This window comes from Manis javanica, chromosome 5, assembly GCF_040802235.1.
Source record: "Manis javanica isolate MJ-LG chromosome 5, MJ_LKY, whole genome shotgun sequence".
NCBI lineage: Eukaryota > Metazoa > Chordata > Mammalia > Pholidota > Manidae > Manis > Manis javanica.
This window is the reverse complement of record NC_133160.1, coordinates 3,282,134-3,305,509: the sequence shown is the minus strand read 5'-3', so window position 1 is coordinate 3,305,509 and position 23,376 is coordinate 3,282,134. Positions and strand designations below refer to the sequence as shown.

Sequence of the window (23,376 nt, the reverse complement as noted above, 5' to 3'; positions counted from 1 at the left end):
CCGGCCCGGGCAGTGTCCTGACAGTGCTGGGTGACAAATCACGGACACTGAGTGGAGTGGGGGGCTTGGCGGGACCAGCGAGATGCGTGTGGCCCACTGAGCTGATTCCTCAGGCCCTGGGTGGCCCTGCTCACCCACTCCACCCCCACCCAACTCCTACAACTCTATATTTAAAAATGTTTACAGATAATAATGGTGTTCAGCCCCAAAGGCAGACAGGAGCTTCCTGACAGCGACAGTGCCGTGCTGGGTTGGAGGTTTGGGGGGAGCTCACTAGTCCTGAGCACTGCGGGGGCTCTCTGCCAGTCACTACCTCTGAGGTAGGTTTGGGGAGACAGGATCCAGGAACCTGCAGGTACACGGGGTTTCCTGGGAGAATGAGGACCTCAACTCAGAACCATTCTTTGACCTTAAGGTAAGTGGAACTCCCCCAGATACCTGGCAGGGTGGGGGGGTGCGGGATAGGGGCATCTTTTTGGGAGGAGGGCCTCTTAAAGGCAAAAGCTTTGGGAATGTTAACAGCAGCAGGGCTGACCAAAGGGGAATGGCTTTTTTCCCTTCGAACCCAATGGCCATGTTTGGAGTCTGGGTGAAGGATGGGTGCTTCCCCTCCGTAACCATCTCCCCCCTGACCACGGATTGTCTTCCTGCATCTGGGGGATCAGGCCAGGATCAGCCACAGAGCCCAGAAAGAAGCTTTTGTTTCCACATGAATGTTATCTTAACCTATTACTTCTGGGCTAAAAATAAAAACCCCACCTGGATGCCTTTTCATCTCCAGCTTGGAAGACAATTTCCAGGAAATAATAGATTGTCCTCGAAGTGCATTTTGATTGCACAGGGTCCTATTCCAAAGCCAGGTTTTGTAAAAACTGAAAACAGAGGAGGTTTCCAACTGTGGAATTTTAAACCCTCTTATAGTATCTGAAATAAATGGTGCGCCGCTGGGAATCTCCGCCGCAGAATCCCGGCCTGGGGGCTGGGGGTGGAGAGGAGCGTACAATTTGCTTTTCTGTGATTTCGCATTTAGTGTCATTTATGGATTTTTGGTTCTGAAAAATGGTTTGCAAGTGAGATTGGATATCAGGAGTTGGGGCCAAAGAGGGAGACAGAGGAACGAAGTCCAAGTGTTAATATGGGTCATGTGAGATTCTTGGAAGCAAAATCGGTTCCCGGTGATTCCCTGCTGTGTCTCTAAGCTGCAAGGTTTTGGACCCATAGAGAAATGGTGATTCGGGATCCCAAGGCCTTCAGGAGAGGGCGATTGTCTGAATGCCAGGCCCGTCCCCTCAACTCAACTGCTGGCTTTCTTGTTAGAGGGAGAGGAAAGATGGTAATTTAGCAGTCCCTTTGTGGGGTGTCCTTGGCACGTTATTCTGCCAGGACCAATTAAGGAATTATGCAAATGCATAGTGATGGTAGCCACTTACAAATTCTAAGAATAACAAATCATAAAACAAGCACCATATTCGACATTCCATTCATTCAGAAATATTCAGGAGTGTATTGTTTGATTAAGGAGAGGAGCAGGGGGACGTTGCCCTCGAGCCATTCTTTCAGTTGTCGGTTGTCATCTAGCTGCGACTCTCCCCAGAGGCAAACCTTCCCAGTACGACGTTCTGCCCACTCACAACTTTACCAGGTAAAAGCTAAAATAAGAAGCCTGTGTGAAAATGCAGTTTCTTGACCATCAATTATCTTCTGTCCCTGAGTCACTGTCCCCGGGCAGGTTGGCGGTTTGTAGTGCTCTGTCTGCATGGAAGAGACACACTTCTCTGTATTTTGTTGGTATTAACTCTTTGTTTGCCAAGCAGTGTCAAGCTGCAGCCCCTGACTTGCTGGGGTTTTAATCACATCATTGTTACATAATGCTTCAGCATTGCTTGTGGGGTGACTGTTCATATCATGTATGCTCAGAACGTTCTATTTTAAAAATATCCTCAGAAGCAACCTGCTTGCTCCTGCCTCTCCTGAAGCCCTATGCATAGCACGGTCGAGTGGTGGGCACGAGGGCACCTGACATATGGGCTGGGTGAGCACCTCCTGGACTCCATGAAGCAGAGCTTAGTGACGCGCTATTTTTAGCATCTTCATCACATCTTGACATAATTTGACATGTCACAGCTGAATCCCATCTATTTGCAGAGGTTACTGTGTCCAGCAATCTGTTTTGTGGGACAGAAATAGTCTCTGCCTGAGCAGATTGCATTATTACTCAGGTGGAAGTTAAGATATTACCACTTAACTTCAAAAGGGCCTACAAAATAAAACCTATCCTCTTATTTTATTAATATGCTAATTTCTTTGGCCTTGAGTACCTGGCCAGGAGGGACTATTCTTCCAGCTGCCCGCCCAGAGGGCAGAGAGCTGTGGGTCACGTTAGAATCCCCTGGGGGCTTGTCACCCCAGCCAGTGCAGCCCCACCTGTGTTTTCTTATTCTGCATGTCTGGAGAGGGTGTGAAACTTTGCATTCCTGACATGTTCCCAGGTGATTCTGCCGGCCAGGCACCACTCTTAGAGTCACTGATGGTCGATCACAGAGGAGACAGTCAGGAAATATTTAGGGGATGGCAGATGCGTAAGTCTAGAGAACCAGTATAAGAAATATTCAGATGGGGACTTTCAATTGGTTTGTGTTCTGTCTGCGTGGTCAAAGATGAACTTGATTGGAAAAGGAATTAAAGTTTAGGCAAAAACTTCATTCAATAAAGAGGCTAAGTATCAGATGATGGAGCGGGTTCTCAATGGTGTCAGTGTATTTAGGGGATGAAGGCTGAACTGTTCAGAGGTGAAGTGTAGTGACTTTGGACAGCTGACTTTGAGGTGGTTCGGCATCGCTCACAGTCGGAGCCAGAAGCGTGTGTATGAGTGTCTGGGGCACCTATGTGCAAAGACTAGTCATCGCTGAACCTGTTCGCTGTTCTATTCTGCAAGTGCAAAGTGTTAAGGACAGTGCTAACATACTAACATGCTAAGTGCTTAGGACTCAGCTTTAACTTTGTGTGCACAGTAGCTGTTAAGTCAGATGACCTGCGTGTTTGGAGCAAAGCTCCTCCGGGTTGTCAGGCGTGCAGCTCAGAAACGCAGCTGGTCCTGGGGAGTTCACGTCCACAGTTCAGGTCTGTGTTGGGTGGTCTCACTGCCCTGGTGTAAAGTGCTCTCCTGGAGCTGGTCTAAAAATGTGTAAGTTCCCACCTGACTTGTAAGCTGCCCACTTTAGTCGTTTGCTGTGAGTTAACCACCCAGTTGTCCACAGGAGAATTCTAGGAATGCAGGCTTGAGACACTGGGCAGAGAACCTCCTAGAAATTGCCTGGGGACAGAGGTAGATAGAACCAGGCAGGGGTTCTGCTCCTGGAAGTGAGCTGTGGCCTAGAATTTGTGCTGCAGGGCTCAGGTTTGGGGGGATGCGCTCCTGGGCCTGTGGGTTGGGGAGCCCAGGCCCCGGGGGTGGCTGCCTCTCCGGAAGCCCCCCTTGCCTTCCTTCCCCTGCTCCCTCCCTCCCTGGGCCTTCTTTTTTCCACAGGGCTTCTGATCCACGGGAATAAATAGCATTGTAGAAATGTGGGATTGTTGAATTTTCCCTTGGAAAGAAAACATTCATGTGTCGCCTCCTGGCACTGCGAGTTGTGAGCACGCATGCATGGTGCCGGCGCCTGGCACACATTCTGTCACCTCACCAGGGCTGCTGCTTTACAGATGGGTGAGGGAGGCTCAGGAGTTTAATTTGCTCCAAATCCCAGTCTTGAGTCTACTGACACCAGGCCCATATATTCTATTCTCCCACTGTGGTGGCGTGAGCTGGGCAGGGTTGGGGGGGTCTTCCGGTATGTTCTGGGTTCTGCCATCCACCCTGGGCCCTGGCCACTCATCCTCTCCAGGCAGTGCCGCCGAGTACTCAGCCCCTGGGCTTGGAGACAGACAGGCTAGGTTTACATCTGGGTTCCAGTAATTAGCATGAGCTTCCCAACAGCTCGGCTCCCTGCCGGTTGCCCCCCTCCCTTGTCCCGCGCACTCCTGGTGCCCCTGGCTATCTTGCCAGAGCTCCCGTCCAGGACTGTGCACGGGGATACCTGGATCTGCTCAGAGAAGAGTTTAATCCTGTGCAAGTTACTGTTTTTCCCAGGGCTTGTGGGCTGCTGCCTGGTTTTGTAAATAAAGTTTTATTGGAACACAGCCAGAACCACTGTATATTTTCTTCTATTGTCCGGCAAAGCTGAGTAGTTGGGACAGAAACCGTAGGTCTCTACAGCTGAAAATATTTACTATCTGGTCTGTTGCAGAAAAAATTTGCTGACCCCTGAATTTCCCTACTGTTTCTCTTTCTAAGGGAGGTTACACATGTGAAGGAAATGCAGGGTGTGAATTTTGGGTTCTGGGTGGTGTGTATGTGATTGTTCATTTACTATTTTTTTCTACTTTATGTTAAAAAAATTCATAAAACATCTTCGTAACAGTGGTAGTGACCAGCCCCGGGTCTCTAAAGGAATGCCACCGGGCTCCCCCTGAGCTCCTGAACCACCAGCATTTGTCTTAACGATGTGGCAAGTTCATCAACTGGGTAGATGATGAAAATTAATGACAGCCCTAGCGGTACGGCCGACAGACTCGAGAGTCAAACACGCATCTCGACAGACTGCTTGAGAGGCTGAGCCGAAAGGAGAAGGTTAATGTTGATAAGCTTCAGGTACCCAGCTGAGATCTACAAAGCTCACCGCCTGGGCCCTGCAAGGAGTGGGCTTGGGTAGGAATCAGGACTCCATGCTGGACTGAACTGATGTCCGCGGGGTCCCTGGAGGGTGTGTGCTGTTCCAGCTGTTGGGACATCGCTGAGCAAAGCGGATGTGATTGCTGGCCACCAGGGGCCTGCATCCTGGGGGGAAGACAGGTAGAAAACAGTACCCCAAACCAGGAGAACCGTCTGCATGGTGGTAATAAGCACTGCGGGACACTCAGGTGCAGGAGGCCAGGAAGGGGAGTCTCAGGGTGGTGGGTGGGGGGCAGAGTGTTGACTAGTGTCAGGGCAGGTGTCACAAGGAGGTGACATTTGAGGAATGAACCATGTAGATATTGGGGAAGAGCCTTCCAGGGCCAAGAGCGGCCGGTGCAAAGACCCCTGGTGGCAGCAGAGAGCCAGGGAGGTCGTGGGACCGGGGCTGCCAGTACTGTGGCCTTTGTTCCCAGTGTGCTGGGGCCTTGGGAGGGTTTGAAACTCAGAGACTCAGGTCCGACGTGGGATGGAGGGAACCCCCAGGGCTGTCAAGTGCGGAAGCAGCAGGCCAGTTTAGTGGTCACTGCTGCCGTCAGGCAGGTGAGAGGTGACAGCGACCACAGCTGTCCTGGGACCTGGTGCAGGCACAGGTGGGGCTCGTGGGCCTGGCCGAGGTGGTGGGCAAGAGAGGAGGAATGGTGATGCCCAGGAAGCTTCAGGAGGAGGGGCAGGCTGGGGGGATCCAGAGGGAAGGGGGGCTCTGGCATCTAGAGCTTGGGGCATGTGTCGGAGAGGACCGGGCCGAAGCTTGCATTTGGGAGGCTGTGGCTGAACATAAACTGAGCATGAGCTCATGTGCTCTCTCCCAGCGTCGTCCCTGTCTGCCACTTCAGGATAATTTGGTATCTTTTTTGTTCCAAGTCTGTTTATTTTTACCTAAGCTCATTTCAAAAGGAAATCTTTTGTCGTGATTTCAAGTGGATAACCAGTATCGTGTCTTTGATAAAAGGTAACCATAAAAATAAAACAGTGAATATAAAACATTTAGTGCAAACTAGATATGGTCTCCTGCCAGGCTCTGAATGTAGGACCTTCTCTGCATCTTAGAACATGGAGACCTTCAAGCTTCGGGGGATACCAGAGTCATCGCAGCACCCAACTAAGATTCTCCCTTGATGTTCTCTAGAAGACCGGAGGGGAACTGAAAAGGGGCTGTGTTTTCTCAATTTCTCATGGGTCCATGGACCCTCTAAAATCACCTGGTCACCTTTGGGACCTGTGATGAGCCCTTGGGGAGGTGCTGAGCTGAACGGAAGGTAGATGGAGAGTGAATAGAATAAGGGAGCTTGGGGCCCAGCCTGACCCTCTGCTAGAGGTTAGGTCACTTCAGGTCCCTGTGTTTTCTGAAGTACTTTGGCAGACTGGAACCTGCAAGAACATCGAAGGGGCCAGTGGCTAGAACAGTGTTGGGGGGTGACAGCCTTGGAGGGAAAGGGCAGGATTTGCCCCATGCGGTGTCAGAGGGCGGCACTGGGATCTGCCGGGAGGATACAGGCAACCTGCTTTCAGTTCCTTCTGAGCACACTGCCTCCTCTCAAGAGTTCTCGCTGGAGTTTGTCTTTTTCGATTAAATAATCCGCTTCCTGGGTCATGACCTTCCTCGGGGGTGTTTCTTATCCTGTCTGTTTCTTGTGGTCTCTTTGTCATGTTGCAGGTTTCCCTCAGTGCCTGCTGAGCCACGGTGCCCGTGTCTGCTTCAGAAGGACGCGCATTGCTGTGCACGCCCGTGGCTGGGCGCCTCCGTCAGCGGGCTTTGCTTCGGGGTGTTCTAGCCCCACGCCGGCCTTTGTGCGGAGAACCTCGCAGAGTCCTCTCTTTGTGGGTGGGCCGGGACAGACACGGGAGGCCCCATAGTTTGTGCCTGGAGATGGGAGGTCCCCGTGTTACCTGCAGTGCCCCGGGTGGCTGGTGGTGAGACAGTGAGCTGCCTGTCATGCACATAGATAAGCAGGGTCAGGCTGCTCTGGGCCATCCAAGGGGTTGTGCATCTCTTTCGAACATGTGTGTACTTTAGCTTCTGCGAGCTTTCCTGCATCATGTCACACCTGGCCCTGTACGGGCGCCTGGGGAGTCTCTGAAGTGTCGTTGAGTGACTGGACCAGATGGGGAGCGAATCAGCCACTGGAGGCAAATGTCCAGGAGCTGAGCCCTGTGTGGCCTGAGGTGGCCCCACGCTCTGCTGGGCGTGCTTCTCTCTCTCCAGTGCTTGAACGCTGCTCCTGCTTTATGAAATCTTGACTCATCTCCTCCTCCTCCATCCCCGGCTCTTGGTGACCTTAGGCTCCTCTGCCACATCCTGCTCCACCATGGCCACAGCCTCCTGGCAGGCTCCCTGCCACCACTCTTGACCTCTGTGGGTCACTTTCTGCCCACAGCTAGGAGTGGGTCTCACAGTCCCAGCTTGACCCGTCTTGCTTCCCGTTGTCCTTGGGTGAAACTCGCACCCCTGACAATGGCCTCTGAGGCCTGCCTCCCTTGCTGACCTCATCCACCAGCCCTGTGGCCGTGCAGCCCGGTGGCTGGGAGGCTGCGGTGTGTGCCCGCTGCCCCTGTGTGATGCCCTGTACTTTTCTGCTCCAGCGCCAGCCACGCGGACTCTCTGCACCAGCCTTGAATGCGTCAGACAATCTCCCGTGGTTGCTTCTCCTGTTCCTTCACTAGGAACGCTTGTCCCCAGCCTGTCAGTTGCCCAGCACAGTATTTTTTGGGTCTTAGGTTAAGAGTCACCTCAGAGCAGCCCTGACACCCCATTAAAGGTTGGCCCCCTGTCCCCACATTCTCTGCCACAATCCATAAAGCTTTTTGTTTGCTGGCATGTGTGTTTGGCCAACCAGAAGCTGCCCACTGTGAGGGTGGGGACCTGGCCTGCTCTTTGCTCCACTGTTAGCGCCTAGCCCAGAGGGCCACCAGCAACTCCCAGTCGGCTGAACACATGAAGGAGGCAAAGAGTGAATGTGGACTGAATGCTCAGACATGAGCCATGGTGGCTTTAGCAACAACAGCATGCGGTGTGGGCATGTGCACCTGCCTCCCCTGTGTGTTTTCCTGCTGAGTTCCCAAGACACTGGCTCCCATGTGGTAGGCCCCCTATGGGGTGCCCAGTTCACAGAGCACAGTGTCACGTGACGAGTGACGCTGCGAGGGGCTGGGGAGAGTGATCGGGGGCGGGGCCTGTAGCCTGACCATCCACGTGGGGTCCTGTCCCTACTGTCCATTAGCCCAGGAACCCCGGCCGACTTGCTGTCACCCTCAATACCGCAGCCTCTTCCTCTGTAAAGTGGGAATGGCGACAGAAGAGTAAATGGTTAGTTATCTTTAAAGGCCCTTGGAACAGGGTCAGTGCCTGGCACAGGGTGATTGCCACATACGTGCTGCTGATGGTGGTGCTGGAGGTGACAGTGTCGATGTTTTTTTTTTTTTTTTTTTTTTTTTTTTTGAGAGGGCATCTCTCATATTTATTGATCAAATGGTTGTTAACAACAATAAAATTCAGTATAGGGGGGTCAATGCTCAATGTACAATCATTAATCCATCTCAAGCCTAATTCTCGTCAGTCTCCAATCTTCTGAAGCATAACGAACAAGTTCTTACATGGTGAACGAATTCTTACAGAGTGAATAAATTCTTACATGGTGAACAGTACAAGGGCATTCATCACAGAAACTTTCGGTTTTGATCATGCAATATGACCTATAAACCATCAGGTCAAATATGAATATTCATTTGATTTTTGTACTTGATTTATATGTTGATCCCACATTTCTCCTATTATTATTATTATTTTTATTTTTAATAAAATGCTGAAGTGGTAGGTAGATGCAAGATAAAGGTAGAAAACATAGTTTAGTGCTGTAAGAAGGCAAATGTAGATGATCAGATGATCAGGTGTGTGCCTATGGACTAAGTATTAATCCAGGCTAGACAAGGGCAGCAAGACATCCACGGATGCAGAAGATTTCTCTCAAAGCAGGGGGGGTGAGGTTCTGAGCCTCACCTCTGTTGATCCCCAAATTCTCACCTGATGGCCCCCCTGCGACTGTGCCTGTCTTAGGTTGTTCCTCCCTTGAGGAATCTTACCCGTCTCTGGCTAACCAGTCATCTTCCGGGGCCATACAGGGAAATGTAAAGTTGGTAAGTGAGAGAGAAGCCATATTGTTTGCAAAGGTTAGCTTTTAACTTCTTTGCAGATTTATGCCCTGTGGCTTCTATGCCCAGCACTTGTCTCGAGGTATCTTTACCACCTGGAGGAACTATGATACTCGGTAAATTCGATATGAGGCACGAATTCTATTTAAGGTTTGTAATTAGGAAGGAAGAAGAAAAGCTATAGATGTAGCATATGAAGGAAACTTGGGAGGATTGATTATTTCTTTGACATATCTTCTTGTATAGTACCTTAAGTATGTACAGGTTTTAAACTACTAACTAATTTGCACACACATATTAACATAATAGGAATACGGTGACATAAACAAAGCAAATCTATAATTACCAGCCATCTCCAGTGAAGCCAAGAAAACCATTTAGGCACCCTAGGCATTTGTGAAAATTTATCTATGATATGATGGATATTTTCGAACTGTACTTGAACCATCAGACAAATTAAAGCAGCCCATTTCTGGGATCTGTTCACATCCCATATGTTCTTTTAACCATAGATAGTCTATAGTCATGAGATTTTGGGGTGCTACAACTTGCACCCCTCCCAACTCCTGGTTGAGTTCCAACAGTACAGATCCAGTCAAATTCGTTGTCTCACTGTATGCACATGCCAGCCTAGACATCTCCCTCCTCCTTCTTATGGCAAGTCCAGGAGACGGTGGGCTGGATGCAGCCACAACCGCAGCATCTCGATGTTGTTTTGTATTAGGTTTCAAAAGGTGGAGTAGAGCAGAATTAAAGAAAAGCTAGTGAGCTAAGGAGAGGAAAGCTTGGGAACAGGAGATGTTTGCCAGGGAATGAATGAGCCCTGCTTGCAGCATCAGATGAATTCAGACTCATGAATTCGAGTGCAACTGAAATTCACTGAAGCTGGTGGCAGGCTTCCTGTGCCCAGAAGGTGGGCACAGCTCCTAGTAGGTAACATGTTCCAGCTGTGCACCTTACACCCTCTGTAGACTAGCGCCTGCTTTAAAATTAAAATTTCCCATCTGCTGCCAACTGATATTTTCTTGAATGTGAAGAGGAACATTGTGGCACCTCCCCCTTAAAGGAGGAGGAGGGAGTGGACTGGTACCTGGGACAGAGCCTTACCTGGCTGCCATGGCCACACACACTTCCAGAGGGGTCGCCCTTCAAGCGCAGCTGTTTCCCGTGTAAACCCGATGGGGCTTTGACTGTCACGGAATCCCCTCTGGATTTTCTTCCAGTCTTCTGGTTGTATATTTCAAGGAGCAACTTTGCTTGTGGCCTGTGTGTCTGTGACGGAAAATGCTGGGTGATGTCCTTTTTCTAATGAGCAGAGAACCGCCTCAAGCCTGAAGCCCTGAAAAGGTACAATGTCTGCCAGAATATAATTACTTTGACTGGTTTCCATTGTATTTATTTTGTGGCCACAAATTGATTCTAGAAATTGATTCTGATCTTCTTAGTAGAACAGAGGCATAAAGTTTCCTGAACAGATACAATTATTTATGTGCAAAAAGTAAGGTAACTTAAAATATAACAAACTATCATAGTTAAATGTACTTATGTGACAGACATCTCATGGAAGTGGTACAAGGCTTCTTTATATATATATATATATCTTTTTATTTGGTACAAGGCTTCTTGACAAATTCCTAGAGGACTCCAGTGGAAGGCAGGCTCAGGGAAGTGGGATAGATGAAATGGAAATTTGGGGGCCACTTGGGGCCGCGTAAGCTCCTCCCCTGCTCCCTGGTGGGGTAGCATTGAGAACGTACTCCTCTCCATCAAAGAGCTGCTTCGAGAGAAACCATAGGAAGACTTTGTTCTTAGTGCTGGAGAAGCTGGTTTGCCTTATTGCCTGACTTCTGGGAATGTCGTAACTGATCACACTTCGTCTTTACTGGGGTTGCCAGGGAGCCCCATATCCAACTGCACTTCAGACCTCCTATCTGCACCGAGACCTATTGTATGTATTTTGTGTATTTAAGCCATGGAATCATGTGTTTTATTTCCTCTGCTTGTTTCGTCTTTTTTTTTTTTTTAATTGCTATGGGCACTTTTGTAAGCTACCTTACCTCCTTTTCGAACATGGCAGGGGTAAAGAATAAATGCTGAATAAATAAATAATGATGAAACTCTTCTCAAATGCTACATTGGGGGCAGCTCATTACTGAGGACATGCAGAGGTGCTCCGGACCCGGAGGCGAGCCGAGCCCTGTAGGGGGCACGGCTTTGTTCTCAGGCTTGGGCTGGGTGACGTCATGGTTGTTCTGAGCGCTGATTTCTATTATTTGGTGGTGCTCATATCTCAGGCCTCTATTTAAGATACAACATAGATTTCTTCAAGGCAGATATTTGCATTCTGTGTGGGCAGAGGTGCCTGGCTTCATTCTCTATCTATGCCCACACCATCCCATGGGTATTTTTAAATGCACATCTTAAGAGCCGACTCTTTTTGCAGGCTTGTCACTATGCCAGAGGAGTTGCCATGTGGGTTTGCAAGGGCTGAGGGCAAAGGCATTAACTCCCTGGGGGAGAGCCAGCCTCCTTGCAGCCCCAGGGGCCGCCCCCCGAGCAGGTGAGCTCAGTCCCTGGCAGCTGGCTGTCCTTAGGGTTGCTGGAATGGCCAGAAGGCCAAACAGACTGAAGGGCAGGCAAGAGGCCAGGCAGGGAGGTGAGACTGATGGGAGAAAGACGGTTGGTCAAATGGTAGAGCGGGCCAGAGGCAGCACGGGGTGGTGAAATTGCTGAGTCCTGCATTTTTCTCATACCCGTCTGAGGATCTTTCAGAGTTTTGTGGGGCTGCCCAGGGGCCTGGTTAAAATGGAGGGACATACCCAGCTCTCCAGACTGACTGCCCCATCCCCATCCCTTCTCACTGGCTTTGTTAGGCTACTAGGATGCTGTGGGGTTTGTTTGGAGTCAAGACTCATCTGGGTGAAACAAGGTGGAAAACTGTGCAGTATCCAGTCTCTCACTTGACACTGGGGGAAACTGAGGCTCAGAAGGGACCCCCCCCCCCCCACACACAGATGTAGTCAGTCATCCTCTGGCAGTGTTCCCAGGGAAGGACACTGCTTTCCACATGGCTGCCAGAAGCCTGGGAGTTGACCTGCCTCCGCTGTCTCCCTCCTCACCTGCATCTGGCAACATCCCGGCATGCTACAGACTCCACCCCTGAGGTCCTCTCAGACCCACCTGCTTTGCATCCCCTGCACCCTCCACCCCAAGGTCAGGCCTCCCGCCTCTCCTCTAGGAGGGTGCAGCTGCTCCTGACACCCCCCACCTCCCTCTGGTAGGCCCGTCTACCTGGGTTTTTGCAGATAGTTGGAATGACCTTTGTAAACCACATATCCCATTGGGGCAGTATTCCCAGCCCCCTCCATGAACCTGTCTTGCTTAGTGCTCCTCAGGGGCTGTCCATGACTTGTAAGATAAAAACACCCAAGCTCCTCTCCATGCCTGTCCAGCCTGCCTGCTCCGGCCCCTCCCTGCCCCCCTGGCCTCATGATGGCCCGGCAGTCCTTCTAGCCTCAGGACCTTGACACATGCTATAACCTGCACTGGGATCTTTACGTGGGAACTCCAGCCCCCAACATGGACAAGCACAGGTCTTTCCGTGGCTGCCTGCGGCTCTTCCCTCCCATCCTAGTTCAAACATTACTTCTTCAGTAGCCCTGGTCCTCTAGACACCCAAAGCCTCTGTGACTATCTGAGCTGGGGTTCCATCTAGTTCTCTTTCTCACCTACTGGCTTGTGAGCTCCATGAAAGCCAAGCTCACCTGCTTCCTCCCCTGGGTCCCAGGTCTTGGGCACAGTGCCTTCCCGGGCTGGAGTCAGTACGCGGGGATGGATGGAGGCCATAGGTGTTGCTCAGAGACCATGTGCCACGCAGGAAAGTCCAAGTCCCAGAGGGAGTGTCTCCTCCTCCTCGGCCTCCTTGTAAACCCTTCTTCACTGGGTCGCTGAAGCCTCATGCTGTGGCGTAGCTTCAGATCCGGGGTCCCCGGGTAAGGGAATCACTTCTGTTCACTATGCAGCTGCCTCGCCTCGAGTCTGGAGGGGTCTCTGATACCGCTCCTGCTGTTGAACTAGTCACCTGTGTCGTTGTCAAAGCCGAGCATTGAAGGCCAGTGGTAAGACCCTGCAGGCAGGCAGACGGGTCTGTGGGCCTTGCTGCACGGAGGATATCCTAGCAGGGGCCTAACAGCATCCCAGGAAGGAGGGTTCGGGGCGTGAACAGGATGATGGAGAAGTCAGAGGAGACGAGGCTGCTCTGTGTTGCATATTGTCAGGAACGGGGACCTTCCGTTGTGGGTATCTCAGTGGCCCTTGTTCAAGAGGTGGGAGAACACATGGAGTTAGGATGTCACTGGCAGAAAGCAGGCCCCTCCCAGGCGGGGTTGTCTGCAGTGCCCATGTGGCCCGTGGGTGTCCTGGTGGGCTGGACCCCTGACCCCCTCCTGTCGCATCCCCCCCGATGGTCAGCAGGGTGATCTCAACTTTGCTCACTCCCCTGCCGTCGGTGGGTTTTCTCTTTGGGTTCTCTGTACTCACGAGCTGGGGAGTTAACCTCTCTGTCTGTGAGTTGCAAATATTTTTCTTGCTTTGGTGCTAGTCTTTTGACTTAGCATATGGTGATTTTTGTGTAGAGGACTTTTCATTTTTATGTAGGTGAATTTATTAAGCTTTTCATTCATTTATGGCTTCTGGGTTTCATATCATAATTAGGCCTTCTCTACTCCAATATTACTTTTTTTAATGTTTTACTCTTTGTATGTGTTCGTTTTTTTTTTATATTTAAAGCTTTGATAAATGTGGAGTTTATTTTAATGTAAATTGCAAGGGACAGAGCCAACGTACTTTCATTCCAGTTTGCTACCAATTGTCCGAGCTCCAGTAACTGAGTAATTCCACTTTTCTCTGATTTTCATTGCCTTTTTTTTTTTTTTTTTTTTTTACGAAAATGAAATTCCCATGTGATTTGAGGTCTGTCTTTGGACTGTTCAGCTTATCCCATTGAAATAGAAGTCTGTCTGTTGTTACAACAAAGCCACGTCGTTTCGTGACTACATTGTATGTCCTAATGACAGAGAAGTCTGCTCCCCTCACCCCTTACTCCTGTTTCAGTTTCTTCCTCATTCATTTGGTTTATTTTTATTTTTTCATTTAAATTTTAGCTTATCTACTATATATTTTTTAAATCTCTGAAAACTTCAGCAGGATTTTAGTATATAGGAGGGACTGGATGCAGACCTGGAAGACTGTTGGCAGAGCCTTCCGTCCACCTCTCCCGCTTTCCAGGGGGAGTACCGAGATTTTACCAGTGAGGCTGTGGGCTGGTGGTGGTGATGAGCCGGGAAGGGCCCGCGGGCATCCTGCTCCCCGCCCTGAATCCCCTCCCAGCAGAGCCTCCCGCTTTAGGGCTGGTCTTTTCCTCTGCCAAGGAGGTGCGTCACCAGTGCGTGACCTAGTGTGGTCCCTGTGATTTAAATTGGCCCTTTTGGGGTCAAAGCACCTCTCCCCACAGGGTTGATTTTAGAGGAAAGGATGGAGCTGAGGAATTCAGCCTTGATTTTCATTCTTCCATTAGCATTCAGAGCGAAGCTACATTGTAGCCAATGCCACAATCCGAAGGAAGTTGTATTAGCGGGATTGGCTCCACTGAACTTGTGGGTGAAATCTTACAAGTACCCATGGCTGGGCGTTCAGCACAGAAGCCAGTGGTGTGGAATCGAGCCTGAGGAACAAAAGTCTCACAAGCATTTACCCAGCAGGACCATGAGACCGGAATGGTAATAAATGGGGTTGGGTGAGAATCCAGAAGGTCACACGCGGTTCCACTCTGGAGGAGCCCTCTGTGCTTACTCTGAGTTAGCATCAGCTTGTAAGTAGCATCTGGCCAACTGCCCAGTAATGATTTTGACTGTCCCTTGCTGGAGGCCTGGAATGATGGCTTGGTTGTGATTCTGCTGTGGGTCTCTGTGACCTCAAGGAGGGGGAGGAAGGTGGACAATGATGGGTGCTGCTGATACCAGCACCTAACATTTCTGGACCGCACACCTGACACCATTATCTGCACCCTCCACAGATTAACCCTGTGTTCTTCAAACAAGCTTTTGAGGTCAGTGTCCTTTTTATCCCCATATTACAGATGAGAAAGCTGAGCTCAGAGAGGGGATGCAGAGCCCCTGTTGTCCACAGCTCCCCTCTAGCATGCCGATACAGGGAAAAAACAGCATCAGACATAATTCCGCTACCCAGAGATAAGCACTGTTGACATCTGGTCCCGCCCATTACAGCGTGTTCCCCCATTCGTGTGTGTGTGAATACGGCTTCTGTCAACAAAACTGGAATACTGCTGTATCCTGTGTTTTTAACCTCATGTTGTTTTATGAACATTTGCACATGAATTTCTTACTGACTGAACTTTTTTGGGTCAGGCATTTTTTTATTTTACCTCCTAAACTCAAATTTCTATCTAGACAGTGGAGACAATGAAGTATCTACCCTGTACAGGGTGCTTATTTTGCTTTGATTTGGGGAGGCTTAGCCCCATACCATAACCATCAGCTACAAGCTTTCATATGCAAACATTGATTTAGGGAGAGAGCAAACAGGTTACAGGTATTCCCCACTTTCTGAAAGTTCATATTACACTTCCTCACTTTTATGAAATTCCTACATGGGTACCTGTTTCCACAAACTGAAAGAAATGCAAAGAAGGTTTTCACTTTTACGAAAAAAGAAGAGATCGCAAATAGTGTTCCTCGCTGGTTTGGCAGTGAGCAGTGCAGCCCAGCGAGAGGGGCCCCGCCAAGCTCCTCCCCGGGACCCATACTCAGCATCAGGCCACTGGCGTGCTGAGCTGTATCTGAGCATCTGTGCTTTATCTCGATTTATTTTGTGCCTCCGCTAGTGAGAGATGTGTTATAAGGCATCGGAAAAGCCTGTGAGAGGTGTTTTGGGTCTGGGAACGTTCACAAATTTTTCCATATGATTCAGTGGTAATTGCTTCTCCATTTTATGCCCTTTCAGCTCACAGAAGCTTTCATAGGAACCTGATATGGGGAAACCTGCCTTTGGAAGGTCATGTGTAAAGAGAAATACTGTGAATGCTTTGGTAGTAACATGAGGTAAAATTAAATGGAGGTCAAAGCAGAGAGACTTAGAGGTTCTCGAAGTGTTCGGAATGACAGTGGCTGGCGGTTAAGTTACAGACACGGTCCAATGATGCTGTTTCTAAGCCTGCAAACACAGCATCACTTAGCACCAAACGGGATGGTCTGCCACTTTCCAGGCTTTGCTGAGAGTCTCTGAGGAGCGGTAAGAGTGGAGAGTGACCCGAGGTGCCCCATCTGTATGAGGGGTGACCCCTCTAGAGGGAGGGCCTGCCCATTTTGTCTAAGAGGCCGAGGTGGGGGGGTGTCCACCTCAGGCTCCCTTATTCCAATGGGATGTTCTTTGTACGCAAGTGGGGTTTGTACATGCAGACTGGGGCATTTGTATTCCAGCCCACTTTGCTGAGAAGGCCGGAGGGACCCTGTGAATACTAAGGAGCTGTCACCACCCTGGCTTGCTGGGCAGTTGCCTGTGAAGAACACAAGCCAATGGCCTTTGAAGAGGGCTGGCCAGCATTCGATCACTTGGGGTTGACCTGAGAACAGCATTTCGGGATCCCTGGATCTGCTTGAGGGAGACCTCGGAGGCCAACGAATTGCCTCCCTGTCTCATTCGTGCTTTATCTGAATCAGTATTGGGACACTAGGACATGTGAAGTTTTCCTCTTGCGTGGGCTGTCACTGGCCAAGTGGATGGACGCTGGCCAAGTGAATGGAATCTACCAGCTGTAATCCAGAGTAGAGCCTCAGGCCTGAGCAGGGAGTGCTGGTGTGCAGGCAGAGGCGGGGAGAGGGCTGGCCACCGCTCACGATGACGTGGTGGAATCGGGCCTGAGCATCGTCTACCGTCATCCCTGGACAGGAGCCCAGGAGCCCCCCTCGGGAGCTCTTGACGAAGGGTGCATGCCTGCACCCCATGGGGTATCTTCCTTGTCCACTTCCTTCTCAGCTGCTGCTGGAAGATGGACTTCAGGTGATTCATAGATACGTGTCATGACTTCAAGGAAATAGGAAAAGGATGCCTATTTTTTGGGATGATTTAGATCTATTTCATCCCACCTTACACACATAGGCCCCTAACAGATGTCGAGCAGTGGTTAACGGGACTTTGGAAGCCAGAAGACTTGACCCTCCACCCACTCCGCCATTTCTCAACTGTGGGGCTGTCAGCTCGAGACCCACCCCGCCTCAGCCTCAGGCAGCAGTATTGGTGTTAGGTACCCCCGAAGGACCAAGGGGCTAGTCACTGTGTGCCATGTTCTGGGAAGCACACAGGCTAAGGAAGAAATGGAGATTAGAAGGAAGAGCGGATGGAACAGAAAGGGCAGGATGTTTTTCACCAAGGACTGACAGAAAAATGTAAAAATTAGCAATGTCAAGTGTTGGAAGAATGTGGGAAAGCAGCTCTTACACATTTCAGATGTGAATTGGTGTGGCTGTTTTGGAGTGGCCATTTAGCAATATCCAGTAAAACTGGAAATATGCATACTCTTTCTTGGCAAGTAGAAGTGGGCAAAGAGGCATGTGCCAGGGCGATCATTATGATCTGGGCATGGTGTGTAATAGTGAAACACTGCAAACAACCTAAGTGGTCACTGGCCAGGGGCCAGATCCGTCCGATATGGACCCTGGGACTCTAAGTACTAGTTAAAAGCAAGGAACTAAATTTCTATGACAAAAGCAACTTGCAAAACAAAATGTACAGGGTAAGAAATGTGTGTAAACCTGAAACCCAACTAAACAATATCACATCCCCTGTAACCACATTTACAGGGGTTGGGAGAGAGAAGGAGGGAGGGAGTGTGCGTAAGCATGCAGCCTGTGCCCGCGCTCAAGTGCTGGAAGGACCCAGACTCCATCTGTGATGGTTCTTCCTTCTGGGAATGGTGAGTGCAATCAGAGGGCTTCACCTTTATTGATAATGCTTCATTGTATGTGTATATGTAATATATATATCATTACACACACACACACACACACACACACACACACACACACACACACACACACCCCCAAAAGACCAGCTTTAACAACAGCCAGTTTTGTGTGTTATTCCCCGTGCTTTTCCTTATTATTGTCCAAAGAAATTAGAGAAACCACTTTAAAAGGAAGAGATTTATTTAGGGAGGGAAAAAGGCTGGACAGCTGAAGAGTCATATTTTAGGCTCAAGGTCTGATTTGACTGACTTTAGAAGATACTTTTCTCCTAAAGAGTGTTTTCAGCCGACACTTAATCATTGCTTATCGTGTGTGGTCCACAGAACTGTCTGTGCTTTTAATTCTTTAACAGCTAGACACACAAATAAATCCTCTAATTAAGTGAGCTCATTTTTGATGATTTTTTTTTCTGTCCATTTGGAAAGAGATCCCTTTGCCACGCTGTGCCCCATCGCAGCTACGGAAGGTTGAAAATGGGTCAGCGGCACCTGGGAAGTACACCCAGAAACATGGCTTTCCCCAGATGTTCCAGTGCTTATGATCTGAAATTCCCAAAGCCAAAATAAGCCCAAAGGTCAAGTCTGAGCCACAAAACATCAGCCAATTGCTCAAGTTAGTAAGTGGGAAGGGATGTCACTTCTCATTTTTTATGGGCCCGGGGGACTCCAGGAGCAGGGAAGCATCTCAGAGCAAGTCAGGAAAGGGCAGATATGCCAAGCCACGTGGCTGGGGATGAGGTTTGCAAGGAGACAGGAACATTTCTCGTGTTGTTTTAGGTGCTAGGCTGGGGCCGACACGGCATGTTCTAGATTCAGGGCCAACAGCTACAGGAAACAGGGCCCAAACCAACAACTTCAAATGCAGAAGTCAGTCATTCTTGAGGAACACCCTGACCTGTCATTTACCCCTTGTGACCTGCCAAGACCTGACACTCCTCTTTTATGTTTTGTTGACACCACTTTCCTGTATGTTATGATTCCTTTATCCTTGGGCTGGCAAATGTCTTTCTCTTTTTCTCCTTACATTTATTTGAAAAATATTTGAATGGCTGAGACATGCATATGGTAAACCAGAGCAAGCAGCGTGAACAGGGGTGCACGTGGCTGCTGTGACTACTGTTATTACCATCATCACTTTTATTGAGGGAAAGTCCCCCTCCTCATCTTGTGCCACAGTTACCCAGCTCTGCTCCCCCAGGGCACCCTCTGATGAGTTCTTCCTTGTGACTCCTTGCAGATATGTTCAAGTCTTACATCATATATGTGCATATGTGTGGGTGTGTGTCCCTGGGGTTTCCACGCCACTGGTGGTATTCTGTACACGCTGTTTTGAACCTTTCCTTACTTGCCAGGATTTCTTGTAGGGTGTTCCATATCAGTACATCCTTTCTCTGTGTGCCTGATAGTCTAAGGGGAGCATGTAGCAAAATGTTCTCCCGTGCCCTATCGATGGGTACTGAAGTTGTTTCCAAACATTTGTCAATAAAAATCAGCTCTTCCATGAACAGATCTCTTACCTTTTAATGCATCTTTATATTCTCAAGTTCAGGTTTATTTATAACATATATCCTGATATTGTAACAGCTGAGTCAAGCAGTATGTGAATTTTCAGTTAGGGTAGATATGAAAAATTGACCTGCAAAGATATTATACTGGTTTATAATCACACACATTAGTAGGGTCTCTGTGTCTTGATCCCCTCACCAAGCCAGGTCATTGAAAATTGTAAAAGATGTGCCAACAAGCATAATGCTTAAAAACAGAAGTCATTCCTGGCTTAAATTCAAGCCGTATTTGCAGGGGAAATGATGCCGTGTGCGGCCTTTGCTTCGCGATAGAGCAGCAGTGCTGATGGCGACCTGGTGCCGGGTATGCGGGAGGGGATCGGCCGCTCATCGGCAGCTGTTGAAGCCCAGGGGTGGGCACCTGGCAGCTCATTTTTTCCATGCTCTGTTATTTTTGTAGGTATTGTATTTCTTTGTCTTTTTTTACAACAGATTTTCAAGTCAGATGTAAAACAGTTGCACCATCTGACCCACATGATAAAAATTTGGACAATAAATTATCATGGATTTTTATTTTCCTGCTTGCTAAATGCTTCCACCGAATGTAAAAGCTTGCTGTGCGCCAGACTTCAGGCTAAGGGCCTTGCCCGGCCGTCTCAGCTCCTCACGGCGCCTCTACAAGTTTGTGGGGGGGGGGGTGTCACGATTTTATTTCTCTTTTACAACTGAGAAAACAGACATCCTGAGAGATTAAGTAGGTGCCAGGAGCAGGGAACCTGGACATCTAACAGCGGGACACCCTGCCTATGGTCATCACTGCCTGGCAGCTGCCCCTGGGTGCCACCCATCTGCCAGGCTCTGGGGACACTAATTGCTCTGAGGGTCTAGTTAGTAGCCAGGTTCCAGTAGGATGGGAAGGACCAGGGCAGACACAAATGCATTATATGAACATTATAACAGCAAATCTTCTTTTTAAATAGATTTTATTTTTTAGAGTGGTTTCAGGGATGAAACCAGCCAGAAAGATGATACAGAAAGCACAGAATTCCCATATGCCTTCCTGCCCCACCCCCTGCCCGTTTCTACTATTATTAACATCTTGCATTAGTGTGGCCCTTCTGTTAGAATTGATGGACCGATCTGGATACATTATTAACTAAAGTCCATAGTGTACGGTGGGGGTTCGCTTTTGGTGTTGCATGTTCTGTGGGTTTGGACAGATATATAATGGCAGGTGTGACCATGGTGGTATCATTACAGCGCCCTCATACGGACTGCTCTCCTCGGTGCTCCACCTGTTCATCCCTCCCTCCCTCGCCCTGAACCTCTGGCAACCACTGACGGTCATACTGTCCCCATAGTTTTTCCTTTTCAAGACGTCTTAGAGTTGGAATCATACAGTGTGAAGTTTTTCAGACTGGATTCTTAGTGGTGTGACTTTGATCTCCTCCATGTCCTGCCATATCTTGATGGCTCATCTCTTTTTATCAGTGAATACTCTGTCATCTGGATGTAGCACAATTTGTCCATTTTCCTAATGAAGGACATCTTGGTCGCTTCTGCTTTTTGGCATACAGTCTCTTTTCTTGTATTTTTGCAATGGTTAGATTACACATATGAATCTCATTGCACTCAGAACGTCACCCAGCTGCTTGCCATGAGCAAGGCCCAGATGGCTGGGCTCTGCTTCTCCAGACGTCTGGGTTCCTCTGGCCCTGTGCCCTCCTCACCTCTGCAGCCCCCCTGGCCCTCTCCCATCCTCCGTGGCCGCGCTGGTTCCCCCACCACATCCTTGCACTTATTCTGCACCCTGTCCAGAAGCACTTGCCCCAAGTCTTTTCATTGTGCAGGTCTCTGCTCAAATGACACCTCCTCTGAGAATCCCCCCAGGTCCCCTTACGGAAAGGAGCCACAGTGGCCAGTAACCCTCCTTCACAAATTCCTGTGTGATGTGCTTTTCATTCCCTGAAGTTCTGTCTTCTTGTTGTGTCTCCCCGCAGAGGGAGGGCCACATCTGGCTCACCCTCGGCCACATTCCCCAGCCCTAAAAGAGTGCCTGGGGCAAGGTGCCAGGCTCCCAGAATACCTGTGGGGTGAACTAACGATTCAGCGGTCATGGTGATCACTTGGATGGTACCCAGGTTGACGCCTTACCTCTACACCCGTTGCCTTCCTCCACTAAAAACAGATGGGAGGAAAGAATATCCTCAGGGATGTGCATCGTGTCCCAGGCATTGTGGGGAGCCCACGCCAGGTTTTCCTGCAGCCCCTGCGGGAGGCTGGTCCAGATCCCCTCCCTCCAGGACAGAAGGGTGGAGCCGGCAGTGGTGTATCTTCTCTAAACAAACTTGGCATGAGAATCAGTTTCACAGGGGTCCTTGGTCACACACGCCTTGTCTCCTTTCCCTCCCGTGTATTTAGCCTTTGAAAGGTGTTTATGTTGACTCGCCAGTCTCCACTCCTGAGGTGCAGATACACATCATAAATATGTTAGTTTTGAACAGATTCTGAAATATACTGACATAATGTCCATTTTCTTGTCAGTACTTACGAGCAGCACGAATGGCTTTTCTTTTGGTGTGGTGAATTATCTATAGTTGGGGATGGTTTGAAAGTATTTTTATGAGGACATTTAGTCACTGGGGATCACTTGCTCCTGAGTCATGCATTTATTTTAAGTCCAAGTCTTTTGAAAGGTCATTTCGATTTTTCAAATACAGTAGGCGGATCATTGTCTCATATTCTTTCTCCTCACCCATTCTTGATTTTAACAAAGGAAATTATTTTCAGGGAAAAAAGGTTTAAATGAAACCCAACCAATGCCGGAAGAACAGAGCTGTACATACACACTGGTGAGGTCCTCGCATCTTTCATGGGGGAAGGATTGTGTCTTAGGTAGGAAGTGGTAAGAATTTTCACCAAAGTCTCATTTCTAATGCTGAAATTAGGATAGGTGTATGATAGACACCTTATCAGATAAGTGCAAGAAAGAAAATAATTATTACCCAAGTTTCTCTAAATATCACTAGCGTTTTGGTGTATTCCCCTCGTGTGTGTGTGTGTGTGTGTGTGTGTGTGTGTGTGTTTGATCTCACTAGAGTGTCAAGTCCAGCCAGGCAGGCAGCCCCCCTGTCTGTCTTGTTCATGCTCTGTAGAGTGGGTGTCTGCCACGGAGAAAGTGCTGGATGCCAATATACTGAGTGAATAAAGTTAGGTATGTATGTGTCACATCTTTCAAAGCAAACTTTGGATAGTTCACTGTATTTAGTTTTGCACCCTTTTATTCTTCATTTATCACTGGCAGTTGCTCATTTTAAAAAGATTTCTTGGATTTTTCAATAGCAGAATATGATTTGTCTGTATGGAAAGTTGGAAAAGCCTTTCATACTAGAATCATGGAAACCATGGTTCATTGACTTAAAGTCTGTGGAAGTGGAATTCTTGGGTTATAGGCCTGAACATTTTTATGGCTTTTTAAAATGCATTTTTGCAGCTCTCCGGAGAAGAGGTGCTAAGAAGAAAGTGGCTCCTCTGTTTCTGCGCCAGGGAAGTGGCTTTGGGGGTGCTCTTATTAGATTGATGTATTCCTGTTGTAGATGTCAAAAATGTTCTTGAGTGAGTAACATTCTGTTTTTGTTTTTTTAGTGGTGTGTTTTCATGTTCAGAAGTCTTAAAAATTATTGGGTCAAATGCACTAGTGCTGTTTTCTTCAAGGCTTTTGTTAATTGCTTTTATGCTCAAGAAGGCTGTCCCCCCAAGTCAGATAAATAGCTCCTCATCATTTCCTTCTGGTTCTTTTCTTGATATTTGACCTTCAGCTCATGGAAAATACGTTTAGTGTGAGGTGACATCCCCACCTTCTGAGTCAGGTCAGACACTCTGCTGTCCTTTGAATGGCCCATTTTTGCCACTGA

The 23,376-nt window shown here is 48.9% G+C and overlaps 1 protein-coding gene across 3 annotated transcripts in view; it reads left to right on the top strand.

Moving 5' to 3' along the window:
• PHACTR3 (phosphatase and actin regulator 3) overlaps positions 1-23,376 on the top strand; it is a 201,721-nt gene that overhangs the window by 76,562 nt on the left and 101,783 nt on the right. The window contains exon 1 of one of the 3 annotated variants that reach the window (XM_073236392.1): positions 17,885-17,906. The exons of the other annotated variants lie outside the window; for them this stretch is intronic. Within the exon in view, the coding sequence (XP_073092493.1) occupies positions 17,885-17,906 (22 nt within the window). Of the gene's footprint in view, positions 1-17,884; positions 17,907-23,376 lie in introns of those variants that run through there. 3 annotated transcript variants of the gene reach the window in all.